This window comes from Oncorhynchus mykiss, chromosome 10 (assembly GCF_057628025.1).
Source record: "Oncorhynchus mykiss isolate SJ-2025 chromosome 10, ASM5762802v1, whole genome shotgun sequence".
In the NCBI taxonomy this organism is placed as follows: domain Eukaryota; kingdom Metazoa; phylum Chordata; class Actinopteri; order Salmoniformes; family Salmonidae; genus Oncorhynchus; species Oncorhynchus mykiss.
In genome coordinates, this window is record NC_143031.1 from 19,834,592 (window position 1) to 19,860,088 (window position 25,497).

General features: G+C 42.2%; 1 protein-coding gene across 1 annotated transcript; it reads left to right on the plus strand.

Moving 5' to 3' along the window:
• The first annotated feature begins 2,364 nt into the window (after positions 1–2,364).
• On the plus strand, positions 2,365–13,700 carry LOC110534861 (ubiquitin carboxyl-terminal hydrolase 2). The gene is made up of 13 exons (XM_036989857.2): positions 2,365–2,438; positions 2,715–2,912; positions 7,292–7,342; positions 7,545–7,668; positions 8,297–8,408; positions 9,248–9,358; positions 9,712–9,776; positions 9,864–9,967; positions 10,058–10,138; positions 10,431–10,509; positions 11,070–11,177; positions 11,757–11,877; positions 12,626–13,700. The coding sequence occupies exons 2-13, from the start codon at positions 2,754–2,756 to the stop codon at positions 12,711–12,713; spliced, it is 1,203 nt and encodes a 400-aa protein (XP_036845752.1). The 5' UTR covers positions 2,365–2,438; positions 2,715–2,753; the 3' UTR covers positions 12,714–13,700.
• The last annotated feature ends 11,797 nt before the right edge of the window (positions 13,701–25,497 follow it).

The window sequence follows — 25,497 nt, forward strand, 5'->3', positions numbered from 1 at the left end:
GAGCAGTCTGAGTCACTGCAGTGGTCGCGGTGACGTCACTGTTTGTCTACTGTCTAGGGCTTATCCTCCTGATTCTGTTAGTATGGAGACATTACACTGGACACAGAGAGGTGAAGCCATGTTATCTCTCTGTTTCCTTCCCTCCCTTTCTCTCTCTCTCTCTCTCTCTCTTGCGCTCTCTTTTTCTATCTTTCTCTCTCTCTCTCTTTCTCTCTGAGATAATATGCAGCATATTTTCTGGAGATATGTCAAGGGAGACTGTCAGCACTCTAAACAAAATGTATCTGCGCCCAATGTAGGGTATGAGTACTTTGCTATAGCTTGTAGAATGTTTCTCTGTTTTCGTGATCATTGATCATTGATAGTGCTTTGAAGAAAGAGCTTGCTCCGAAACGCATCAGCAATAAATATCAGTGAAGGGAATTAGGCCGCCGTTCTGAACCTTCTTTCTCAATATCAATTTTACATTCCTAGGACTGATCACCCCTGCAGAGGTCCAGACAAATTTTGAAATCTTCTGGCTCGATAGGTACCCCTAGCTAGCCGCATAGACTCTGGTCAAAAGTAGTGCACTAGGCCTTTATAGGGAATTAGGTACCATTTCGGTCGCACCCTATATGTTTTCCTCAGCTGGTTGGTAAAGTTGTGATCTTCCACTTCTGGCAGGGGGCCAGGAATGTTGCTGGTAATAGCTCTGCCATCCATCCCCTTCCCCCTATCTAGCCCATCCTTGTTGCATTTTTCCCTTTCTTGAAGCTTCTTGAAGCTTCAAACAGGTTGAACAGTCGCGGCAGTGAAGGAATATTAGGCATGCATGACTGCGTCGTTGCGTCCCAAATGGCACCCTAATCCCTATGGGACCTGGTTAAAAGTAGTGCACTATATATGGAATATGATGCCATTTGGAACTTCTGTGTTACACATCTCTGATGTACACAGAGACCTCACTGATAGGGAGGGAGTTTATGGCATAGGCCTGAACTATGTAGAGGTGCTAAGATCACATTTAGAAAAAAAGGTGCCATCTAAAACCAAAAAAGGGTTATTTGGCTGTCCCCATAGGAGAACCCTTTGAAGAACCCCTTTTGGTTCCAGGTAGAACTGTTTTTGGTTCCATGTAGAACCCTTTCCACAGAGGGTTCTCCTATGAACCTCTTTGGAACACTGAGTATATAGGTAATCGTCTGCCCTCTTGCCTGCTAGTAAACACAGTTTCTCCTAGTTCTTATATAATAACATTTCACAAGAGGAATGCACTTATTCACAGTTCTGTGCTGCTTATGTAATGACATGAAGAAAATATAAACTTTGCTTAAGATTGGTGGGCAGAGTGCTCTGTTTTTTGGCTGTTGTGTTTTGAGAGTGGATGTATTACTTTTGTTGTTTAAAAAGGCTTCAGAAGTTTGTAATTTCCATTTAGAAATGTCAGACTTGATTTTCCATTCCGAAAAATGTATCAACCCCTACAAAAATGTCCATTTAATCATTCACATTTCCTGTTGCTGCAGGATTATTTTCCTGCTGTAGCAAACTGGATCAAATTAAGATCCTACATCTAAATCTGCTGGCATAATAAAATTGTCTGTCACTTGAAGGAAGATTAATCCAGGGAAAGGGTTTGATTGGGTAATGTGTTGCATTGCTCTTACTATATGCCAGGATAGTGTTTAATAGTGCCTCACCATACCAAAACATTTGGCAACGAAAAATGAAAACAAGCTTTCTTATTGGTCTGATTTAGGTAAGTCTGTTTCGGGCTATTTGCTTCCTATTGGATGTGACACAGTTTTGTCATTCATTCACAATATTCTAGAGAATCACATGGCAATGCTTGAGGCTAGACCAATTGTTGCTTTAGCTTGCTAAATTTGCAAGCAACAACATGTCGGATGTTATTGACTTTTGATTTACTTAATGCCATAAGCATGACATAATGTTGTCATACTATGTAATATCGGTTTTACTTATTCGGTCATTACACTGTTATTAGGCATTATGTGGTAAAGCTAAATTCACCTGTCAAGATGGAAGAAACCAACGCTGTATGGCAAAGTATTAAAATGGATGGATGGGTAGATTGTTCTATAGCCTACAGAAACAGACAGACACAGACAGATCGTGCTTTTCCATATATGGACCTTATTTTCCACCACCCTGTCCCCTACCCTCCTCTCGGGCCTCCTCCTTCTTCCCCCCACCCCCTCTCCCATTTCATCATCGTCCTCTGTGAATGTTGAGAAGGTCTTGTCCTCTGCAGTTTGACGTCTCTCTCAACCACTGCTCTCAACAAGCATGAGACACTTCGTGACGTCTAGAGAGTCTGAGGGGGCGTGTGCACATTGTAGTAAAACGAAAGTGCACACCGACTCGATTATTCTTCAACCCACACTTGGAGAGGTGGAATCACATAAAACCGAATCGGTCTCAGTCAGCAGGCAGTGAGTGATATTCCAGATTGAGTTGCGGGTCTGTTATTCTAGTGAACAAGGTGTCTGCTATATTGTTGTTGTTTTTACTGCACATCGCAACTATTTATCACCAGAGCCTGTTTTATGTCTAATTATGTGTTTCAAGGGATTCGAATTGAAAACCGTGTCATCTCAATCAGAAAAAATATATAAAAAAATAGGGGGGAGATCAACAACGTTACGCAGGACTACTGTTTCAGTCACAGTAAACAACTTTTAACCATCGCCACCGCAAATTGATTGTAGGTCTGTAGTCTGCTATTACACCGCCGCTACACCGCCATCATGCCTAGTCTGCGACAGTCTTACACCGTGACGGTGCCAGAGGAGTCACCGGCATCCGCTTTCCCCTTCCTAAAGACGGACCTGCGCAGGAAGAGTCCACCAATGTCGCGGTCATTATTGATGTCCACATTTGTGGGTCTGCTTATCAATCAAGCCAAGGTGAGTGCGCCTATTCGGTCTGCAAGCAAAGGGATATTCAGGTAGTCCATGCACTACAGATGTGGAGTGCCCATGCCGTAAATTGTATGGGCACGCCAAATCGACCACACTGTCAGTCGATTTAGCCAATTATGGGCCGATTTGATATTGACAAAAACTTGGATAGATTTGTTTTAGTTACAGGAGACATTCCCACCCAAAAATAAACCCAGTAAAGGATAATGTTGGCAGCTAAACGCACTTACATAATAATACCATTTATAATCTGTGAGCAACAGATTAAATGTGTTATGAAATTGCTTTTAGAGATTGAGGATTTTTAAACTGTTCCTTCCATGTTGGAACTTGGAATCTTGTCGATTCCGTGGCGTTAATAGTTATTGATTTTCCAAAGCTAAAGTCAAGTAATTTTAAGTGATGCACCTGTAGGTTGAATAGGCAGGCCTACAAATGATTTCGACATGATTTTTGATAATATAATATAATTACAATATGTGTGGTGGAATGATGTCACCATACTCAGGCCAATTTAGGCTCAGGTAATTTATGTTGTTGCTTTGTGTACTAAGGTGGATCTAAATAGGGTATGACGGTATAGGAATCGTTTCAATCCAATAGGAAAAGTTTTCACATTGTGTTCAAGGAATCCGGCATTTGAAAACCGCGCAGCGCTCAAGCCAGCTGCCTGCTTGTCACGTTACTCGTACTGTAACCTCGCACAGTTGATTTGGTTACGTAATCCGGCTTTCAGCAGTTTTGCTATGAGCTTTCTCTACCCGGAGGAGTGTGTGCACTGCTGGCCATAATGTATATAATTTAGGCGTACCTCCAGCTGTTCTTTTCTGGCCCTGAATGTAGGCTACGCTTTACAGTACAGGAAATTTGTGAGGATACTGATTCATATGTGCCTTTACCTCCAATGTGACATTCAGACTATAGTCTATTGTAGAGAGAATAATTAGGCCTAAAGAAAAAACATCATCTGATGTAGCACTGCCTATTTAAACAACACTGAAATCGTTCTTGAAAAATATATATGTTTAAATATATCTAGGCCTAAATGTAAATGTATTATAAAATGTAAGGCCTGTATAATATGCCATGACATAAGCAGGCAGGAGATCAACATCAGCGATTGTATTTATCAAGTGTCTGAGAGTGTAATTGCTGATTTAGGATCAGTTTAGACTTTAAGATCATAATGAATTAGATTACATGAACCTGATCCTGGATCAACTGTGAGACGTTTTGAGAATATGGGCCCAGGAATCCTTACATGAACCCTGAGTAAATGACAGGATGGCCCCTAGTGGACAAGCCAAAGGCTCACAGTGCTTGTTTAGCATTCCTTCTATCAGGCAAGTTCTCAACACAAAACCTCACAATGAAACACCATTCATAATTATTGCCCTCGGTGACGGCTTGTCCTTGAAAGTATACACTTGATAAAGAGCAGTGTTTTACATCACAATGTTCCCTGGTTGATAGAGGAAAGCCCTGTCAGCACTTGTGGGCGAAGATAGCCTGATTTGTCGATGGTTGCATAACCACAACACACATTAAGAACACTGTTAGCACTATTTGCCCTGTGTCACACTAACAATTAGGGCGTGACATTGTGTAATGAGGTTTGAGCGAACACCAAGATAAGGAATATCAGCTTTTATCGGCAGGAAAGTCTCACCATATCTGATGTACAGTACGCTGTGGGTGATAGGGCACATGGATTCTCAGAATGGGCCGAGGGCCTAAATATATGGATGTCCTTTACGGGGAGAGCAGAATGTTCCTCAGTCAGGACTGTCACCGATAACCATTGAATAACGGTAACACAACATTATCACCGCTTCAACAACATCAATGGTTGTAATACATTATCACTGCTTTATCCACCACAGTTTTGGTCTCACTGGTATGAGCTGTACAGTCAGCCTACAGTGTGTCTGCTGGGTGGTGCTACGGTATAAAGCGAGGTGTGTTTGTATGTGTGCATGTGTGTCCCAGTCACAAGTTGTTTGCCTGTGACCAGTCCTGCACAGTAAGGCTGGAACACAATGTTCTCCCCACTCTCATACTTTCAATCTGTGCCAACCAATGGAATGACTTCCTCCCCAATGGAATTACTTCCTCCATTGGCCGTCAGCCAATCAGGGCCCTTATTGTTGGACCTACCTCCATGTCCCGAGTGAGCCACATGCCGACAGAGCCCATTCTCCACAGGCCTCTCCTTAGTAATCACTGTACTAGTGTCCCAGTGTCCTGGCTCCGGTGCTATTTGTACCCAGGTTGTGAGGAACTGGCCTGTGCATGCTGCTCAAGCCATATGCTCTGTTTCAGAGCTAACAATGCAGTGTGGACCCAGACACACCCTCTGATTGGCCATGTGCAGCGGCGCAGTCTCTACTCAGTACTCACACTACCGCTCAATGAGAGTTTGACCTCTAGAGACAAGGCCTATACTGCACTGACAATGGAAAGTGAACTATGAGAAGTATGAGGCATTTGGTACCTGTCTGGTTGTGAGAAGTGGCATTGTGGTGCTATGTACTGTACAGTATGTGGAGGGGTTTGGTCTGGGACGGAATAGTCACTGACTCATGTTTCAGACTTAATTCACAGTGTGCATGTCTATGGCATGTGTGGACGTTTGTTTTAGGCCTGTATGTGCCTGACTGTTTGTGCTTGCTTGACTATCTCTCCTGTGTGTGTGTGTGTGTGTGTGTGTGTGTGTGTGTGTGTGTGTGTGTGTGTGTGTGTGTGTGTGTGTGTGTGTGTGTGTGTGTGTGTGTGTGTGTGTACCTGCTTTTAGGCCTGTATGTGCCTGACTGTTTGTGCTTGCTTGACTATCTCTCTGTGTGTGTGTGGCGTCAGATAGGTGCTACCAGTTTAGGTGTTTCATTCGTCAGCAGATGTACAGTACTGATGATGCGTGGCTTCCCTCCCCACATGTTACACTGTCACCAACCCCCCCACCCTAATCTGGACTAGCCTACATAGAACACTAGATGCATGTGTAATATTAATATGTAACTTCCAAGACTTTCCGTTCCCCAGAAATGTCCCTGTACAGCAACGTGTATTACAGGGACACTGTATAGAGTAGGTTACATGTAGCAGTAAGCTTGGAAAAGCAGTATTATCCATTAAACCTGCTTAACCCTGCACTGGTTTAAACCAGTATTCAATACTAAATGAACACATTATCCCTTTAACACCAAGAAAAAAATAGCTGAATTTTTTGTTGCAGAATATATGTATTTGTCCTCAGTGTAGGCCATAAATGAATAATTTATGTTCGCGTGACTTAAACTTTGATATATAATGCATCGGAAATATCTTAACCAGCCTGTTGAGTTGCCTAATTAGAGTAAACAAATTTTGTATTGGAATTTGCATAGACTTTTTAAATAATAAAAAAAAAAATGATACATTAATTTATGTCATGATTGCTTAATTTACTTATAATGGAAGATAGGCTTAGTTATATAAGGACTGATATAAAATATTAAGAAAATATGATACATTTGTGTGTCAAAATTATGTTTTAGAGGTCACCAACAAATGGTGGTAAATGAGGTTCGGTTTTGCTCACATTCCCTTCCTTGAATGTGTGTTGGAAAAAATATGGGAGTCCGATAATGAAAACCACATGATTTTACTAAATGGCATTGGTTGAGATGATAAAATATGACAAACAATACCATAGTATTACCATAGTATTGCTATTAGTATCTGTCCTGAACAACAATAGCAATATGGAAGAGATCAGGATATAATTGATCTTTGCCCTGGTTCTAATGCAGGCCTGATAGGTCAGGTTTTGTTCTTTCAGTTGTTGAGCCACAGATGGTGGTTATTTGTGTTTTGGTCATGGAAAGCAGTGTCCCTCACCCAACGTCTTGCAACGACACAAAGCACACCACTCATGACGTAGCTACCACGTGTGTACTCTGACCTTAAGGCAACGATACACTCTGACCATCAAAAACCTTTCAGACAAGGTCACACCACTCCAGTGAACATCCAACCAGAGCCACGGGAAGTAGGGGTGCTGAGGGTGCTGCAGCACCCCCTGAAAAAGGGGGAATAAAAAAATATATATATTAATAAAAACATTTATTTAAAAAAAAATTAAAAAATTGCAGTCTGTAGCATGGCAATTTTTTGGTTTGTTGTTGAACATTTTATTTTTCACTAAAGTAGTGCACTGGTCCTTTACCAGTCCTGTATTAGTGGACCGAAATAGCCATCTGTAGCGCAGGCAATACAATGGTATGTGTTTGGTCCTGTGTCCCTTTAAGTTGACATGTATCAGGGACTGAGTGAAGAGGGATTTCTGCCTTGCTCTAACCTGTGTCTCCCTGTCTTTGTCTCAACAGAACTCCAAGAGTCCTCAAGGCCTAGTGGGACTGAGAAACCTCGGCAACACAGTGAGTAAACCATTACATCCGCCACTAACACAAGTCTGTTTTTACACTGTGCTTATGTCTGGTTTGTAGCAGATCTGATGTCCACTCTTTGGAATATCTATCCCTGTCACTGAAAAGTGTGCACTTCTAGTCTTAATAAATATTCTCTCCTTTTTCTCTCTCTCTGTCTCCCCCTTCTCTCACCTACTATTTTCTGGTGTAGTGTTTCATGAACTCGATCCTGCAGTGTCTGAGCAACACTCCTGACCTGAGGGACTACTGTCTGAGGAACACACACCGCACCGAACTCAACAACAACTGCAGAGCCAAGGCTGCTCTCATGGAGGGTAAGACACTACTGCTCCAACTGGTTGCACTTTACTTAAGCCTGCAGGTATAATGCATTATTAGAATGACATTAGAAGGATGTTACCAGCTGACCAATTCTGGAAAATTTGACAGTGGACCAGTGCTGAAAAAAAGAAAAGGACAAAATGGTGTAAAAAAAAGCACTAATCATGTTTATGCAACATAATAATCATCCTAAGAATATTTACAGAACCACCTAAGGGTCACTATAATACTGACCTCTAATTCGTAACAACCTGTATGCTTAAAACGTACACAAATTGTGTCTTAAGTTGATTTGAAACATATAGGAGCTATTCTGTGCATGTACACACACAAACACATACGCACTGATCCCCAGACAGGGTTTGGAGATGGTGAACAGTAACAGTAGTTCTGTCTACTACCTGATTGATATTCTTCACATGGCTCCTCTCCCCTGCAATGTGACCTCTGCTTAACAGTACAATGACTAAAAGTGGTCTCATTTTCTTTCCTCTCTCTGTCTGTCTCTGCCACGCTCTGTCTCTCTCTCTCTCTGTCTCTCTCTCTGTCTCTCTCTCTCTCTCTCTCTCTCTCTCTCTCTCTCTCTCTCTCCCTCTCTATCCCTCTGTCTTTCTCTAACAGAGTTTGCCAAACTCACTCAGACCCTATGGACGTCAGTCAGCAGCGAGGCAATCAGTCCCTCAGACTTCAAGACCCAGATCCAGAGATATGCGCCCAAATTTGTGGGATACAAGTACGTCTATTCAGAAAAGGGCTGTGGTCTGATCTAGTAATTCTATTTCTATGGCCATAAATGTGCTGGGAGAAAGCGAGTTCATTTAATGTGAACTTTCTTAACTATTAAAAATGTCATCGTACTTTCTCACCCCTCTCTCTAGCTCTCTCTCTCTCCATAAGGCATTAAAACTATTAAAAATGTCATCGTACTTTCTCACCCCTCTCTCTAGCTCTCTCTCTCCATAAGGCATTAAAACTATTAAAAATGTCATCGTACTTTCTCACCCCTCTCTCTAGCTCTCTCTCTCTCCATAAGGCATTAAAACTATTAAAAATGTCATCGTACTTTCTCACCCCTCTCTCTAGCTCTCTCTCTCCATAAGGCATTAAAACTATTAAAAATGTCATCGTACTTTCTCACCCCTCTCTCTAGCTCTCTCTCTCTCCATAAGGCATTAAAACTATTAAAAATGTCATCGTACTTTCTCACCCCTCTCTCTAGCTCTCTCTCTCTCCATAAGGCATTAAAACTATTAAAAATGTCATCGTACTTTCTCACCCCTCTCTCTAGCTCTCTCTCTCCATAAGGCATTAAAACTATTAAAAATGTCATCGTACTTTCTCACCCCTCTCTCTAGCTCTCTCTCCATAAGGCATTAAAACTATTAAAAATGTCATCGTACTTTCTCACCCCTCTCTCTAGCTCTCTCTCTCTCCATAAGGCATTAATGTAGACACATCTTTTATACTCATTTCTCATTTTGTGGCTGTGGTTGAAATAATAAGCTTTTGAAAGTAAACATCTCTCTTTCTCTCTCTCTCCCCCATCTCTCTCTCTCTCTCTCTCTACTCCAGTCAGCAGGATGCTCAGGAGTTCTTGCATTTCCTATTGGACGGCCTCCACAACGAGGTCAACAGGGTCACAGTGCGGCCCAGGCTCCCGTCCGAGGACATTGACCACTTGCCGTAAGTCTCACCTCCCGTAGCACCAACCCAGGAGCATGTTAATTAGTTTGAATCGTTTTGAAACAGAAAACGACAATTAGCATTTCTTAGTCTGTTTTCTTCTGCTTGGTGCCTCATGAACACGACCTTGACATGTTCTCCTAGGATTAGACATGCCTAGACATGCCTCATGATATTCAGGCTGTTAACTGCCTTTGTAATGAGTCATGTTTTATAGTTGTTGTTTTTTTAACAAGACCTTGGTACCTCAGATTAAAGTCCCCTGGGATCTGTATTGGAGAGGAGTGTGTCTGTTCTAGAGGAGCTTGTTTGAATGTAAACATATGTGGGATCTGTGTTTGTCTCCTCCACAGTGACAATGAGAAAGGGAAGAGAATGTGGAACAAATATCTAGAGAGAGAGGACAGCAAAGTGGTTGGTAAGTGTCTGAGTGACTGAGAACAAGTGTGTATATTACAAGTGTGATTTTCATTGTGTGTAATAGTGTATCTGTTTCTCTGTATAGATCTGTTTGTGGGCCAGCTGAAGAGCTCTCTGACCTGCAGTGAGTGTGGTTACTGCTCCACTGTGTTCGATCCATTCTGGGACTTGTCACTACCCATCGCTAAGGTCAGTGTACACACTCACATGCACACTCACATGCAGGCACACACACACAGTGAAAAAGCTGTGCCTAACTGAGGGTGTTTGCGTCCACAGAAAGGTTCAGGGGAGGTGAGTCTGACAGACTGCATGCGACTCTTCACTAAAGAAGACGTACTGGATGGAGATGAGAAACCGGTAAGGTGCTATTGGTGTGTGTCTGTGTCTGTCTGTTATTTGAGTTTTTGGTATTAAAAATAATTTTCCTGTGTATTTGAGTATTTTCAAATGCACAGCCCAACAAGTCATTTTATTTGAGTATTTGAATGCTTATTTTTAAAAACCAAATAGTCGACCAAATTGTATTTAAGAGACTTTTCAAATACTATTTTCAAATAACTGGTTTAAACTCATGGGTGTGTATTTGAGTCAGTGTATTTTAATGTTTCAAATTCTTTCCAAGTTAATTTCCAAATACATCCTCCTCCAGACATGCTACAGGTGTAAAACCAGGCGGAAATGCACTAAGAAGTTCACCATCCAGAAGTTCCCTCAAATCCTTGTGCTTCGTATCCTTTCCATTACTTCATATTAGTGTCCCCATCATTGGTTCTCCCAACAATTAAGTTACTTCCAATCTAGTAGTAATAAGTGTAGTAGTAATAGTTTTACTAATAGTAATAGTTGTTGTGGTAATAGTTTTAGTAATAGTTGATGTTGTATAACCTTATAGTAGTAGAAGAGTAGCAATAACACTATAACCAGATACATAGCTAGAATGAACTGTCATTTTCAAGGAACTTTGGAGCCAAAGTCGTTGAAATGTTATATATTTCAAAAAGTGTATTAAAAGTTTATGGTTCTGGCTTCTGGGGTTAACCTATGTAGTCCGCTGCCCTATGAAAGCCAGGTAGAGAATTGCATTATAGCAATGCTACAACGCTATCAATATATATCAATATCTAGATATGGTACTATGCTATCAATAGCTATGCTACTATGCTACCAATATCAATGCTATCAATAGCTATACTATTATTCTATCAATAGCCATTTATGCCACTATGCATTCAATAGCTCTATGCTTCAGCTGTCCATGTGCTTGTCCTTGACCGAGCCCCTGTCCCAGACCTCAAGCGCTTCTCAGAGAACCGTGTTCGAACTAGTAAGCTCTCCACCTACGTCAACTTCCCCCTCAAAGAGCTGGACATGAGAGAATTTTGCTCTGAGAACAGCAGTAAGTAGTACACACACACTCAACAAACACGCACTCTGTCTCCTGCTACTTTGATATTGTATTGGTTTTCTTTTTAGAAGTGCTTTCAGGGCCATTTCTGAAGAGTCTTGTACAGATATGACGTTTATTGACTGGCCTGATATAAGTACTGACTGGATCATCTGGCTTCATTGAACTCAGGACGCACACACACACTACCGCCCAGTTGAACTGACTTGCTTTGTGGGCTCCTGCTACATGTCATGGACATATGGGCTACATAAAGCCTGGCAGTCTGGTCATATGGATGACATATGCAATGAGCCTATTAGGCCTGTGTCTGGGTCTGATGGTTGATGTTTGAGCCTTGCTCTGTGGACTGCATACAGTATACTATATCTTTATACAGGAGCCCAGCCTTGCTTTGTGTACAGTCTAGATAACTCTTTATAAATGAGGCTTAAAACATACATTGTTTTTCAATGATGTTAGGGGACTGTTGAAACTGAATGCATTGGTGATGCATTGTGCATTGTGATGCAATGACATAACACTCATCTTTGTCTCTCTATCTCTCTCTCTCTTTCTCTCTCTGTGTAGTGAATACAGTGTATAATCTCTATGCCGTGTCCAACCACTCTGGGAATACGCTGGGTGGCCACTACACAGCCTACTGCAGGAACCCAGCCCTTGGAGAGTGGTACAGCTACAATGACTCTAGGTATGTAATGATACCATGATGTAATATACATCCTCATAATACCACTAGGAGTAGTTTGCTACTATATCAGAGTTAATGGCTCTGTTTTCTGTTTGTTTGTTATCTGTTTGCTTGTCTCTATGTGTGTATATCACTAAGCTGAGTATACAAAACATTACAAACACTTTCCTGATATTGAGTTGGACCCCCTTTTGCCCTCAGAACAGCCTCTATACGCAAGGTGTCAAAAGCGTTCCACAGGGATGCTGGCCCATGTTGACTCCACTGCTTCCCACAGTTGTGTCAAGTTGGCTGGGTGTCCTTTGGGTGATGGACCAATCTTGAAACACAAGGGGAAACTGTTGAGCATGAAATACCCAGCAGCATTGCAGTTCTTGACACACAAACCAGTGTGCCTGGCACCTACTACCATACCCTGTTCAAAGGCACTTAAATATTTTTGTCTTGCCCATTCCCCCTCTGAATAGCACAAATACACAATCCATGTCTCAATTGTCTCCAGGCTTAACAATCCTTGTTTAACTTGTCTCCTCCCCTTTATCTATGCTGATTTTAAGTGGATTTAACAGGTGTATTCAATAAGGGATCATAGCTTTCACCTGGATTCACCTGGTCAGTCTATGTCATGGAAAGAGCAGGTGTTCCTAATGTTTTGTACACTCAGTGATTATTTCTATATATGTGGGTTTGTCTGTATTTCTATAACAATGCTCTGATTAACACACACCTGTTCTCTGTGTCCTTACAGGGTGAGCTCCATGTCATCCAGCCAGGTCCGCAGCAGTGATGCCTACGTGCTCTTCTATGAGCTGGCCTCCTCTCATTCACGCCTCTGAAGCTACATGTCATGGACATATGGGCTACATAAAGCCTGGCAGTCTGGTCATATGGATGACATATGCAATGAGCCTATTAGGCCTGTGTCTGGGTCTGATGGTTGATGTTTGAGCCTTGCTCTGTGGACTGTATACAGTATGCTATATCTTTATACAGGAGCCCTTGGCACTATGGATTTAGCTTCAGCACATAGGCTGCACTGTACTGCCAGGATACAGAGATTGAGTTGTGGTTCAACCATCTTCCGGGGACATTGGGAAGAGCATTGGGACAATGGGAAGGCCCTTTCCAGCTAAAAACATGTCCTTTGAATATCATTGAAAGTCCCGGTGACGTGTGTGTGTGTGTGTGTGTGTGTGTGTGTGTGTGTGTGTGTGTGTGTGTGTGTGTGTGTGTGTGTGTGTGTGTGTGTGTGTGTGTGTGTGTGTGTGTGTGTGTGTGTGTGTGTGTGTGTGTGTGTGTGTGTGTGTGTGTGTGTGTGTGTGTGGTCACCATGCAGACGGTGAAGATGCCTCTCTATGCACTACAACGAGGACTGTATGACCCCACGCCGGAGTTGTCATTCGTTTCAAGGTCACCACTGAGACATGAAAGACTTTATCACTCCGACCTTCCGTTCTGTAAATGATTCTATTTAAATTAGACGTCATCATATCTGTGACTTTGGAGATGGGATGACTCTCTAGCACCATCTGTTGGTGTGCTGTGGTTGTAGGTTTTGCACAACCTCATCTTCCTCCCGTTTCAATAGGACTGTGTGTGTGTGACTGCTGTGTGCATGTGTGAAAGAGAGAGACAGAGAGAGCGGTCCCTCTCCAACTTCAAACTAGTCGTGGAGATATCATGCCATTGCAAAACGAGATTGAGAGAAACTACATCTCTAGCTATGTTTTGTATGACTAAACGCGTATTTTTGTATTTATAAAACAGCATGGTGAATGTAACTGTACTGTTGTTCTAATCATTAAAATATCACTATTTTTCAAGTTTCAAGTATTATTGTCATGTGCACAAGTATTGTGAAATGCCATTCTTGTAAGCTCTTTCCCCACAATAGTATTATAAAATAAAGTAGAACAAAAAGACATGAGAAATAGAAACAAGATGAACACCAGAAAATAAGTAAGTTGCATACAGGGTCAGTTCTCAGGTCAGTGACATTTTTACAATGTGCAGGGATAATGGACTAATAGGGGTAGACATGCATAAGAGTAAGGTAACTAGGAATCAGGATATATGATGAACAGTGGCAGCAGTGTAAATGATGATTGCATGTGCATGTGTGTGTGTGTGTGTTCGTGAGTGTGTGTGTGTGTGTGTGTGTGTGTGTGTGTGTGTGTGTGTGTGTGTGTGTGTGTGTGTGTGTGTGTGTGTGTGTGTGTGTGTGTGTGTGTGTGTGTGTGTGTGTGTGTGTGTGTGTGTGTGTAATCCTGTGAGTGTGCATTGAGTCAGTGAAAAAATAAAAGGGTCAATGCATAGTCTGTGTGGTATTTTGGTAAACACTGAGTGTACAAAAAATTAAGAACACCTTCCTAATATTATATTTGCATTCAGAACAGCCTCAATTCATCAGGGCATGGACTCTTCAAGGTGTCGAAAGCGTTCCACAGGGATTCTGGCCCATGTTGACTCAACAGTTGTGTCAAGTTGGCTGGATGTCCTTTGGGTGGTTGACCATTCTTAATACACACAGGAAAATGTTGACAATGATAAACCCAGCAGTGTTGCACTTACTACCATACCCTGTTCAAAGGCACTTAAATGTATTGTCTTGCTCATTCATGCTGAATGGCACACATACACAATCCATGTCATTTTCTCAAGGCTTAAAAATAATTTAACCTGTCTCCTCCCCTTCATCTACACTGATTGAAGTGGATTTAACAAGTGACATCAATAAGGGATCATGGCTTTCACCTGGTCAGTCTGCCATGGTAGGATCAGGAGTTCTTAATGTTTAGTGCACTCGGTGTATATCCAAAATTGTATTTCAACACATTCACTAATTTGAAACATAATTACTTTTTAAAGTAACAAAATGCAGATTGAATCACATAGATTTTTGTTAAAGTGTATTAAATGTCTGTAAATTATTAAATATTAAAACAAAAAGTGCTCAGTGTTTTTCAATATTTGTTTGTAAAAGGCTTAAAAACGACAAGAATAATTCATTCAAATAGTCTTTAACCTGACCTTAACCTTTAAGCCTGTGTCAGGTGTTGGCAGGGTGTGCAGTGCACGTTTGGGGCAAGCTCAATCAATCAAGCACAGCTGAAGTATTTGTAATGATTTAAAATACACTGCTCAAAAAAAATAAAGGGAACACTTAAACAACACAATGTAACTCCAAGTCAATCACACTTCTGTGAAATCAAACTGTCCACTTAGGAAGCAAGACTGATTGACAATAAATTTCACATGCTGTTGTGGAAATGGAATAGACAACAGGTGGAAAGTCTAGGCAAGACACCCCAATAAAGGAGTGGTTCTGCAGGTGGTGACTACAGACCACTTCTCAGTTCCTATGCTTCCTGGCTGATGTTTTGGTCACTTTTGAATGCTGGCGGTGCTTTCACTCTAGTGGTAGCATGAGACGGAGTCTACAACCCACACAATTGGCTCAGGTAGTGCAGCTCATCCAGGATGGCACATCAATGCGAGCTGTGGCAAGAAGGTTTGCTGTGTCTGTCAGCGTAGTGTCCAGAGCATGGAGGCGCTACCAGGAGATAGGCCAGTACATCAGGAGACGTGGAGGAAGCCGTAGGAGGGCAACAACCCAGCAGCAGGACTGCTACCTCAGCCTTTGTGCAAGGAGGAGCAGGAGGAGCACTGCCAGAGCCCTGCAAAATGACCTCCAGCAGGCCACAAATGTGCATGTGTCTGCTCAAACGGTCAGAAACAGACTCCATGAGGGTGTTATGAGGGCCCGACGTCCACAGGTGGGGGTTGTGCTTACAGCCCAACACCGTGCAGGACGTTTGGCATTTGCCAGAGAACACCAAGATTGGCAAATTCGCCACTGGCGCCCTGTGCTCTTCACAGATGAAAGCAGGTTCACACTGAGCACATGTGACAGACGTGGAGAACGTTCTGCTGCCTGCAACATCCTCCAGCATGACCGGTTTGACGATGGGTCAGTCATGGTGTGGGGTGGCATTTCTTTGGTGGGCCGCACAGCCCTCCATGTGCTCGCCAGAGGTAGCCTGACTGCCATTAGGTACCGAGATGAGATCCTCAGACCCCTTGTGAGACCATATGCTGGTGCGGTTGGCCCTGGGTTCCTCCTAATGCAAGACAATGCTAGACCTCATGTGGCTGGAGTGTGTCAGCAGTTCCTGCAAGAGGAAGGCATTGATGCTATGGACTGGCCCGTCCGTTCCCCAGACCTGAATCCAATTGAACACATCTGGGACATCATGTCTCGCTCCATCCACCAATGCCACGTTGCACCACAGACTGTGCTTTAGTCCAGGTCTGGGAGGAGATCCCTCAGGAGACCATCCGCCACCTCATCAGGAGCATGCCCAGGCGTTGTAGGGAGGTCATACAGGCACGTGGAGGCCACACACACTACTGAGCCTCATTTTGACTTGTTTTAAGGACATTACATCAAAGTTGGATCAGCCTGTAGTGTGGTTTTCCACTTTAATTTTGAGTGTGACTCCAAATCCAGACCATGGGTTGATAAATTTGATCTCCATTGATAATTTGTGTGTGATTTTGTTGTCAGCACATTCAACTATGTAAAGAAAAAAGTATTTAATACAAATATTTAATTCATTCAGATCTAGGATGTGTTATTTTAGTGTTCCCTTTATTTTTTTGAGCAGTGTAGTTTTTGAACACAGGGTCTTATTTAGTGTTAACCGTAGTAAACTGGAAACATGTTTACAATGAAGACGTTTTGCAACGAAAACTAGAGTTTGTTATTGGACATGTTCAGTTAGTCCCTAAATTGTTTTGGTGCGTATTCGTCCGTTTGGTGTCTAGTGAATACGATCGTGGTCTGTTCAAAACTAGGGCTCACAATTGTGCCATTGTCTATCTAATATGCAAACACACCCGTTAGGACTGGGAATTGCCAGGGACCTCACAATATGATATTATCATGATACTTAGGTGTCGACGGATATTTATTGTTATTCTCAATGATCTAAATGCATTGTGATTGGATACTGCGATTTTATTGCGATTCAATGTTCCAAATATATTGTCTGTCTGCTGCAGAGGGAGACGAGAGAGCCATGAGAAAGGGAGTCATGGGAATAAAAGTACAAGAAAGCTGTTGGCTCATCATTTAAAAAGATACCAGAGTTCAAATCAAACCAAACTGTATTTGTCAGACCTTTCTGTGAAATGCTTACTTACAAGCCCTTAATTAACCAACAGTGCAGTTGAAGAAAGAGTTAAGAAAATATTTACCAAATAAACGAAAGTACAAAATAATAAAAAGTAACACAAAATAACATAACGAGGCTATATACAGGGGGTACCGGTGTTGTGCCAGAATTCTCCCCACCCCTTCTAATTTCCTTAATTTTGTGGCGAAAGTCAAATACTTTCTATAGAACAAACTTCAACCGAAATGAATAATGAATGTAGGTGTGTTATATTAAACATAGAGGAGGAACCAAAATGAATAATGAACGTGTGTGTTATATTAAACATAAAGGAGGGAATACAATGTTGGCAAGCAATAAACATTTCAGAACAACTATGGCTGAATTATTATCCTTACACTTTCAAAAATACTAGTTGAATAAAACATGGGGGAGATGACGAATTTTGGCAAAGAGATTTATTTATAGATTAATACAAATCAGCGGATTTGGGTACGAGCGACATGGGCAGCCGCCCTTTGCGGCACCTTGCCGGTGCTGAAGATGTCGGTTAAAACAAATAGCTTGAACACTTAACCGAAAACTGCAGACACAAATACTTTATGCTGCTACCAAGATCAGTGAAATGTAGGCTAAACTGACAACGGAGTGCAGAGCAGAAATTTCAACTAGCAAGCAAGTTGCAGAAATGAAGAACGCGAAAGGGGGGGGGAGAATTCTGTCATGGGGGATATTTTCGGCACAACACCGGTACCCAGTCAATGTGTGGAAGTACAGGTTAGTCGAGATAATTTCTACATGTAGGTAGTGGTGAAGTGACTGCATAGACAATAAACAGCGAGTAGCAGCAGCGTAAAAAAACAAATGGGGGGGGGGGGGCGTCAATGTCAACAGTCCGGTTTGCGTTTGAAAAATTGTTCAGCAGTTTTATGGCTTGGGGGTAGAAGCTGTTAAAGAGCCTTTGGGTCCTAGACATGGCGCTCTGGTACCGCTTACGGTGAGGTAGCAGAGAAAACCGTCTATGACGTGGTGATTGGAGTCTTTTGACAATTTTTGGGGCTTTCCTCTGACACCGCCTAGAATTTACAGTTGAAGTCGGAAGTTCACATACACTTTAGCCAAATACATTTAAACTCAGTTTTTCACAATTCCTCACATTTAATCCTAGTAAAAATTACCTGTCTTAGGTCAGTTAGGATCACCACTTTATTTTAAGAATGTGAAATGTCAGAATAATAGTAGAGAGAATTATTTCAGCTTTTATTTCTTTCATCACATTCCCAGTGGGTCAGAAGTTTACGTACACTCAATAAGTATTTGGTAGCATTGCCTTTAGATTGTTTAACTTCGGTCAAACGTTTTGGGTAGCCTTCCACAAGCTTCCCACAATAAATTGGGTGAATTTTGACCCATTCTTCCTGACAGATCTGGTGTAACTGAGTCCGGTTTGCAGGCCTCCTTGCTCGCGCACGCTTTTGTTATGGCCACTCCAATACCTTGTCTTTGTTGTCCTTAAGCCATTTTGCCACAACTTTGGAAGTATGCTTGGGGTCATTGTCCATTTGGAAGATCCATTTGCGACCAAGCTTTAACTTCCTGACTGATGTCTTGAGATGTTGCGTCAATATATCCACAATTTTCCACGCTCATGATGCCATCTATTATGTGAAGTGTACCAGTCCCTCCTGCAGCAAAGCACCCCCACAACATGATGCTGCCACCCCTGTGCATCACTGTTGGGATGAAGTTCTTCGGCTTGCAAGCCTCCCCCTTTTTCTTGCAAACATAACAATGGTCATTATGGCCAAACAGTTTTATTTTTGTTTCATCAGACCAGAGGACATCTCTCCAAAAAGTATGATCTTTGTCCCCATGTGCAGTTGCAAACCGTAGTCTGGCATTTTTATGGCAGTTTTGGAGCAGTGGCTTCTTTCTTGCTGAGCGGCCTTTCAGGTTATGTAGATAAAGGACTTGTTTTTTGAACCTGTTTCCTCCAGCATCTTCACAAGGTCCTTTGCTGTTGTTCTGGGATTGATTTGCACTTTTCGCACCGAAGTACGTTCATCTCTAGGAGACAGAATGCGTCTCCTTCCTGAGCGGTGTGACGGCTGCGGGGTCCCATGGTGTTTATACTTGCGTATTATTGTTTGTACAGATGAATGTGGTGCATTCAGGCATTTGGAAATTGCTACCAAGGATGAACCAGACTTGAGGACTACAATGTTTTTTCTGAGGTCTTGGCTGATTTCTTTTGATTTTCCCATGATGTCAAGCAAAGAGGCACTGAGTTTGAAGGTAGGCCTTGAAATACATCCACAGGTACACATCCAATTGACTCAAATGATATAAATTAGCCTATAAGAAGCTTCTAAAGCCATGACCTAATTTTCTGGAATTTGCCAAGCTGTTTAAAGACACAGTCAACTTAGTGTTAGTCAACTTCTGACCCACTGGAATTGTGATACAGTGAATTATAAGTGAAATAATCTGTAAACAATTGTTGGAAAAATTACTTGTGTCATGCAGAACGTAGATGTCCTAACGGACTTGCCAAAACTATAGTTTGTTAACAAGAAATTTGTTGAGTGGTTGAAAAACTCCAACCTAAGTGTATGTAAACTTCAACTGTAGGTCCTAGATGGCAGGAAACTTGGCCCAGTCTGTAGCGCATTATTGTCAGATGCTGAACAGTTGCCATACCAGGCGGTGATGCAACCTGTAAGGATGCTCTCATTGGCGCAGCTGTAGAACTTTTGACCTCCTCCCTATAGTCTCATCGTTGTCGGTGATTAGGCCTACCACTGTTGCGTCGTCAGCAAACTGAGGGGCCTCAGTGTTGAGGATAAGCGTGGCAGACATGTTGTTGCCTACCCTTACCCTACCCTTGCCTACCCAGTTGCAGAGGGAGGTGTTTAGTCCCAGGGTCCTTAGCTTAGTGATGAGCTTTATGGGCACCATGGTGTTGAACACTGAGCTGTAGTCAATTAACAGCATTCTCACATAGGTGTTCCTTTTGTCCAGGTGTGAAAGGGCAGTGTGAAGTGTGATTGAGATTCCGTCATCTGTGGATCTGTTGGGGTGGTATGCAAATTGGAGTGGGATGATGCTGTTGATGTGAGCCATGACCAGCCTTTCAAAGCACTTCATGGCTCCTGACGTGAGTGCTATGAGGCGGTAATCATTTAGGCAGGTTACCTTCGCTTCCTTGGGCATAGGGACTATAGTGGTCTGTTTGAAACATGTAGGTATTACAGACTCGGTCAGGGAGAGGTTGAACATGTCAGTCAAAACACTTGCCAGTTGGTCCACACAGTACACGTCCTGGTAATCCATCTGGCCCTGCGGCTTTGTGAATGTTGACCTGTTTAAAGGTCTTGCTCACATCTGCTACCAAGAGCATTATCACACAATCGTCTGGAACAGCTGATGCTCTCATGCATGCCTTAGTGTTGCTTGCCTCCAAACGAGCATAAAAGGCATTTAGCTAGTCTGGTAGGCTCGCGTCACTGGGCAGCTCACGGCTAGGTTTCCCTTTGTAGTCTGTAAAAGTTCTCAAGCCCTGCCACATCTGACGAGAGTCATAGCCGGTGTTGTAGGATTCTAGCTTAATCCTGTATTGATGCTTTGTCTGTTTGATGGGTTGCCTCCTTGAAAGCAGCAGCTCTGGCGGTTAGCTCAATGCAGATGTTGCCTGTAATCCATGGCTTCTGGTTCGGGTATGTACAGTGCCTTGCGAAAGTATTCGGCCCCCTTGAACTTTGCGACCTTTTGCCACATTTCAGGCTTCAAAGATAAAGATATAAAACTGTATTTTTTTGTGAAGAATCAACAACAAGTGGGACACAATCATGAAGTGGAACGACATTTATTGGATATTTCAAACTTTTTTAACAAATCAAAAACTGAAAAATTGGGCGTGCAAAATTATTCAGCCCCTTTACTTTCAGTGCAGCAAACTCTCTCCAGAAGTTCAGTGAGGATCTCTGAATGATCCAATGTTGACCTAAATGACTAATGATGATAAATACAATCCACCTGTGTGTAATCAAGTCTCCGTATAAATGCACCTGCACTGTGATAGTCTCAGAGGTCCGTTAAAAGCGCAGAGAGCATCATGAAGAACAAGGAACACACCAGGCAGGGCCAAGATACTGTTGTGAAGAAGTTTAAAGCCGGATTTGGATACAAAAAGATTTCCCAAGCTTTAAACATCCCAAGGAGCACTGTGCAAGCGATAATATTGAAATGGAAGGAGTATCAGACCACTGCAAATCTACCAAGACCTGGCCGTCCCTCTAAACTTTCAGCTCATACAAGGAGAAGACTGATCAGAGATGCAGCCAAGAGGCCCATGATCACTCTGGATGAACTGCAGAGATCTACAGCTGAGGTGGGAGACTCTGTCCATAGGACAACAATCAGTCGTATATTGCACAAATCTGGCCTTTATGGAAGAGTGGCAAGAAGAAAGCCATTTCTTAAAGATATCCATAAAAAGTGTCGTTTAAAGTTTGCCACAAGCCACCTGGGAGACACACCAAACATGTGGAAGAAGGTGCTCTGGTCAGATGAAACCAAAATTGAACATTTTGGCAACAATGCAAAACGTTGTGTTTGGCGTAAAAGCAACACATCTGAACACACCATCCCCACTGTCAAACATGGTGGTGGCAGCATCATGGTTTGGGCCTGCTTTTCTTCAGCAGGGACAGGGAAGATGGTTAAAATTGATGGGAAGATGGATGGAGCCAAATACAGGACCATTCTGGAAGAAAACCTGATGGAGTCTGCAAAAGACCTGAGACTGGGACGGAGATTTGTCTTCCAATAAGACAATGATCCAAAACATAAAGCAAAATCTACAATGGAATGGTTCAAAAATAAACATATCCAGGTGTTAGAATGGCCAAGTCAAAGTCCAGACCTGAATCCAATCGAGAATCTGTGGAAAGAACTGAAAACTGCTGTTCACAAATGCTCTCCATCCAACCTCACTGAGCTCGAGCTGTTTTGCAAGGAGGAATGTGAAAAAATGTCAGTCTCTCGATGTGCAAAACTGATAGAGACATACCCCAAGCGACTTACAGCTGTAATCGCAGCAAAAGGTGGCGCTACAAAGTATTAATTTAAGGGGGCTGAATAATTTTGCACGCCCAATTTTTCAGTTTTTGATTTGTTAAAAAAGTTTGAAATATCCAATAAATGTCGTTCCACTTCATGATTGTGTCCCACTTGTTGTTGATTCTTCACAAAAAAATACAGTTTTATATATTTATGTTTGAAGCCTGAAATGTGGCAAAAGGTCGCAAAGTTCAAGGGGGCCGAATACTTTCGCAAGGCACTGTACGTACAGTCACTGTGGGGACAATTTCGTCGATGCACTTATTGATGAAGCCGGTGACTGAGGTGGTATACTTCTCGATGCCATTGGATGAATCCCGGAACATAATCCAGTCTGTGCTAGCAAAACAGTCCTGTAGAGTAGCATTCGCGTTATCTGACCACTTCCGTATTGAGCTAGTCACTGGTACTTCCTGCTTTAGTTTTTGCTTGTAAGCAGGAATCAGGAGGATAGAATTATGGTCAGATTTGCCAAATGGAGGATGGGGGAGAGCTTTGTATGCATCTCTGTGTGTGGAGTAAAGGTGGTCTAGAGTATTTTTCCTTCTGGTTGAAATTAGGTGAAACGGATTAAGTTTGCCTGCGTTAAAGTCCCCGGCCACTAGGAGCGCCGCTTCTGGATGAGCATTTTCTTGTTTGCTTATGGCATTATACAACTGGTTGAGTGCGGTTTTAGTGTCAGCATTCATTTGAGGTGGTAAATAGACGACTACGAATAATATAGATGAGAGCTCTTTTGGTAGATAGTGTGGTCTATATCTTATCATAAGGTAGTACCTCAGGCAAGCAATACCTCGAGACATATTTAATATTAGACATTGCACACCAGCAGTTATTGACAAATAGACACACATCCCCGCCACTCATCTTAAGAGACGTAGCTTCTCTGTCCTGTCGATGCATCAAAAATCCCTCCAGCTCTACATTATCCGTGTCGTCGTTCAGCCACGACTCGTGAAACATAAGATTTTACAGTTTTTAATGGTAGGATAATCTTGATCGTAGATCATACATTTTATTTTCCAATGATTGCACATTGGTGAATAGAACGAATGGCAGTGGGGGTTTACTCACTCACCTACAAAATTCTCAGAGGGCAGTCTGTCCTTTGCACCCTTTTTCTCTGTCTTTTCTTCACGCAAATGACTAGTATTTGGGCCCGTTCCCGAGAAAACAGTATCCTTAGCGTCAGACTCCAGGTCGAGGTGAGTAATCGCTGTTCTGATGTCCAGAAGTTATTTTCAGTCATAAGAGATGGTAGCAGCAACATTATGTAATAAAATAAGTCAAAAAATAAGTTTCAAACAACACAAAAAAAATAACAAAATAGCACAGTTGGTTAAGAGCACGTAAAACGGCAGCCATACACTCCAGCGTCATTCTTTCAGTTTTGGCGCAGGTACAGCCAACTAGCGCAAACATAATACTCAATATGATCAAAAATAATATTCCAATATGTCACTGTATCGATTTTTTCCTCCATCACTAACACCTGTACAGTATCTACAGTAAATGGCTTTGATTAAAAGAGCAGTCTTCTTCACCTGTGCCAACTATGCACTCTTAATGGGACTGTTCGGAAAAATTACATGTTTCTTTATCTTGAAAGCAGTTTATGGATAAGGAGGGACTTACAATCCACACTTTTGTTTTGTCCAACTAGCCTCTGTAACGAAATACACCGGGAGTCAGGAAGCAGGTGCAGAAGGTGAGTTTAATAAAGAAACAATGCAGATGAACAGAACATGACAATCGTACAGAACGTGAGAGAAACAATACTACCTTGTGACTGCTGTCGACTGAGGGCTAAACAAAGGGAGATTAATCAAGGAGATAATGATGACCAGGTGTACGTAATGATGGGGCGCAGGTGTGAGTAATGATTGTTGCCAGGGCAGGTGGTTAGTAGACTGCCGACGTCGAGCGTTGGAGAAAGAGAGTGGGAGTAGACGTGACACTCCAAATTATCTTTATAAATGGATTTTGTTGCCCAGTTAACCATTACTATAAACAATTCAGAGTATTTAAGGCATGATCCCTAATTCAAAAAGCAACAAAGCGTCAGCCCAGCACTTAGAGCTACGGGATGGGGTTGGAACATTCAGAGATGGAGCTGTGGATGTCTAGTCAGATTGTATTAACAGCAAAATAATGCAATCTCATTCATAATGACACAATTAAGCCAAAACTGATCCTATATCAGAACTCCTACTCTGAGACGATTTGTGAATACGGGCCATGAGGTCAACATGAGAAGTGATGCTGGTTAATTCTTTAGCCACTGGAGGGTGTTGTCTCCACTAATATTGTCTCATGGGATATTAACTGTGTGTGGGTGTGTATCCTTCAAGGTTATTCAAGTCTAAGTCCTCAGTAGCAGTAGTTTGGCCCAAACACAGTGGACAGTTTTGTTTGGGGATTATTTAAAGGTAACCTCAATGACGACACAGATAGATAATAATTGGACAAATAATAATAATCAATGAGTAGTAACAATTAACAGGACACTACAGTAAGAAATGAAGACAATAATTAAATAGTGAGAAAGGCACAAAAAGTGACATTATTGCTCTGGTTGGTCATTCCACTGGCTGTCCCTACGGGTGTGGCAAGAAGCTAAATTTTTATTTGTTTTCAATTTTAGGAAAGAAAACTGCCCGTAAGTCTGTATAGTTTTGGCAATGTAGGAGAAATTGCAGCTCTGTCTCGACCTCTCTCTGAGGGCAGAGGGAGTATAACCTGTCCTCTCTGGGTAGCCAGATCTGTCTGTGATAGCCAGTTTCTATGGCCAGATTGTGTTCACTGAGTCTGTACATAGTCCGTGTTTTTCTCAGTTTTCTATCAGTCACTGTGGTGACATAGTCTGACACCATGTACTGTCTGTTTAGAGCCAAATAGCATTGGTGTTTACTTAGATTTTTTTGTGGTGTCTTTTCAATAGGTGTTATATTTTTATTTTTGCTTTGTGATGATTTGGTTGGGCCAGATTTTCTGAGTGCTTTCATGAGGCTTTGTTATATGGGTATGGGTTAGTGAACTGAGCCTCAAAACCAGCTGGCAGAGGGGACTCTTTTCTATGGTCAACTTTTGGCATTTGAGGGCTTTGGTAGGAGTGGTGCTCACTTGTTCTTTTTTGGATATTAATCAGAAGAGGCGATTGTTGTTTGGAGTTTGGAGTTGTTCTCTGTACTCTGAGGATGCTCTTACATAATTCCGCGTACAGGGTTTCAGTTGGGTGTTTGTCTCATTTGTAGGTGTGTGTATGTTCTCAGTGACAGGGCAGATTAGGTTCCCAGGCTAAAACAGATTATCTGTTTGCGAG

What these genes read in the sequence shown, in the direction of transcription:
- LOC110534861 (XM_036989857.2), top strand. Translation starts at nt 2,754, where the DNA reads ATGCCTAGTCTGCGACAGTCTTACACCGTGACGGTGCCAGAGGAGTCA. An exon ending in TGAGAAACCTCGGCAACACA is followed by an intron (nt 7,343 to 7,544) that starts GTGAGTAAACCA and finishes TTTCTGGTGTAG; the next exon opens with TGTTTCATGAACTCGATCCT. An exon ending in CCCTCAAATCCTTGTGCTTC is followed by an intron (nt 10,510 to 11,069) that starts GTATCCTTTCCA and finishes CCCCTGTCCCAG; the next exon opens with ACCTCAAGCGCTTCTCAGAG.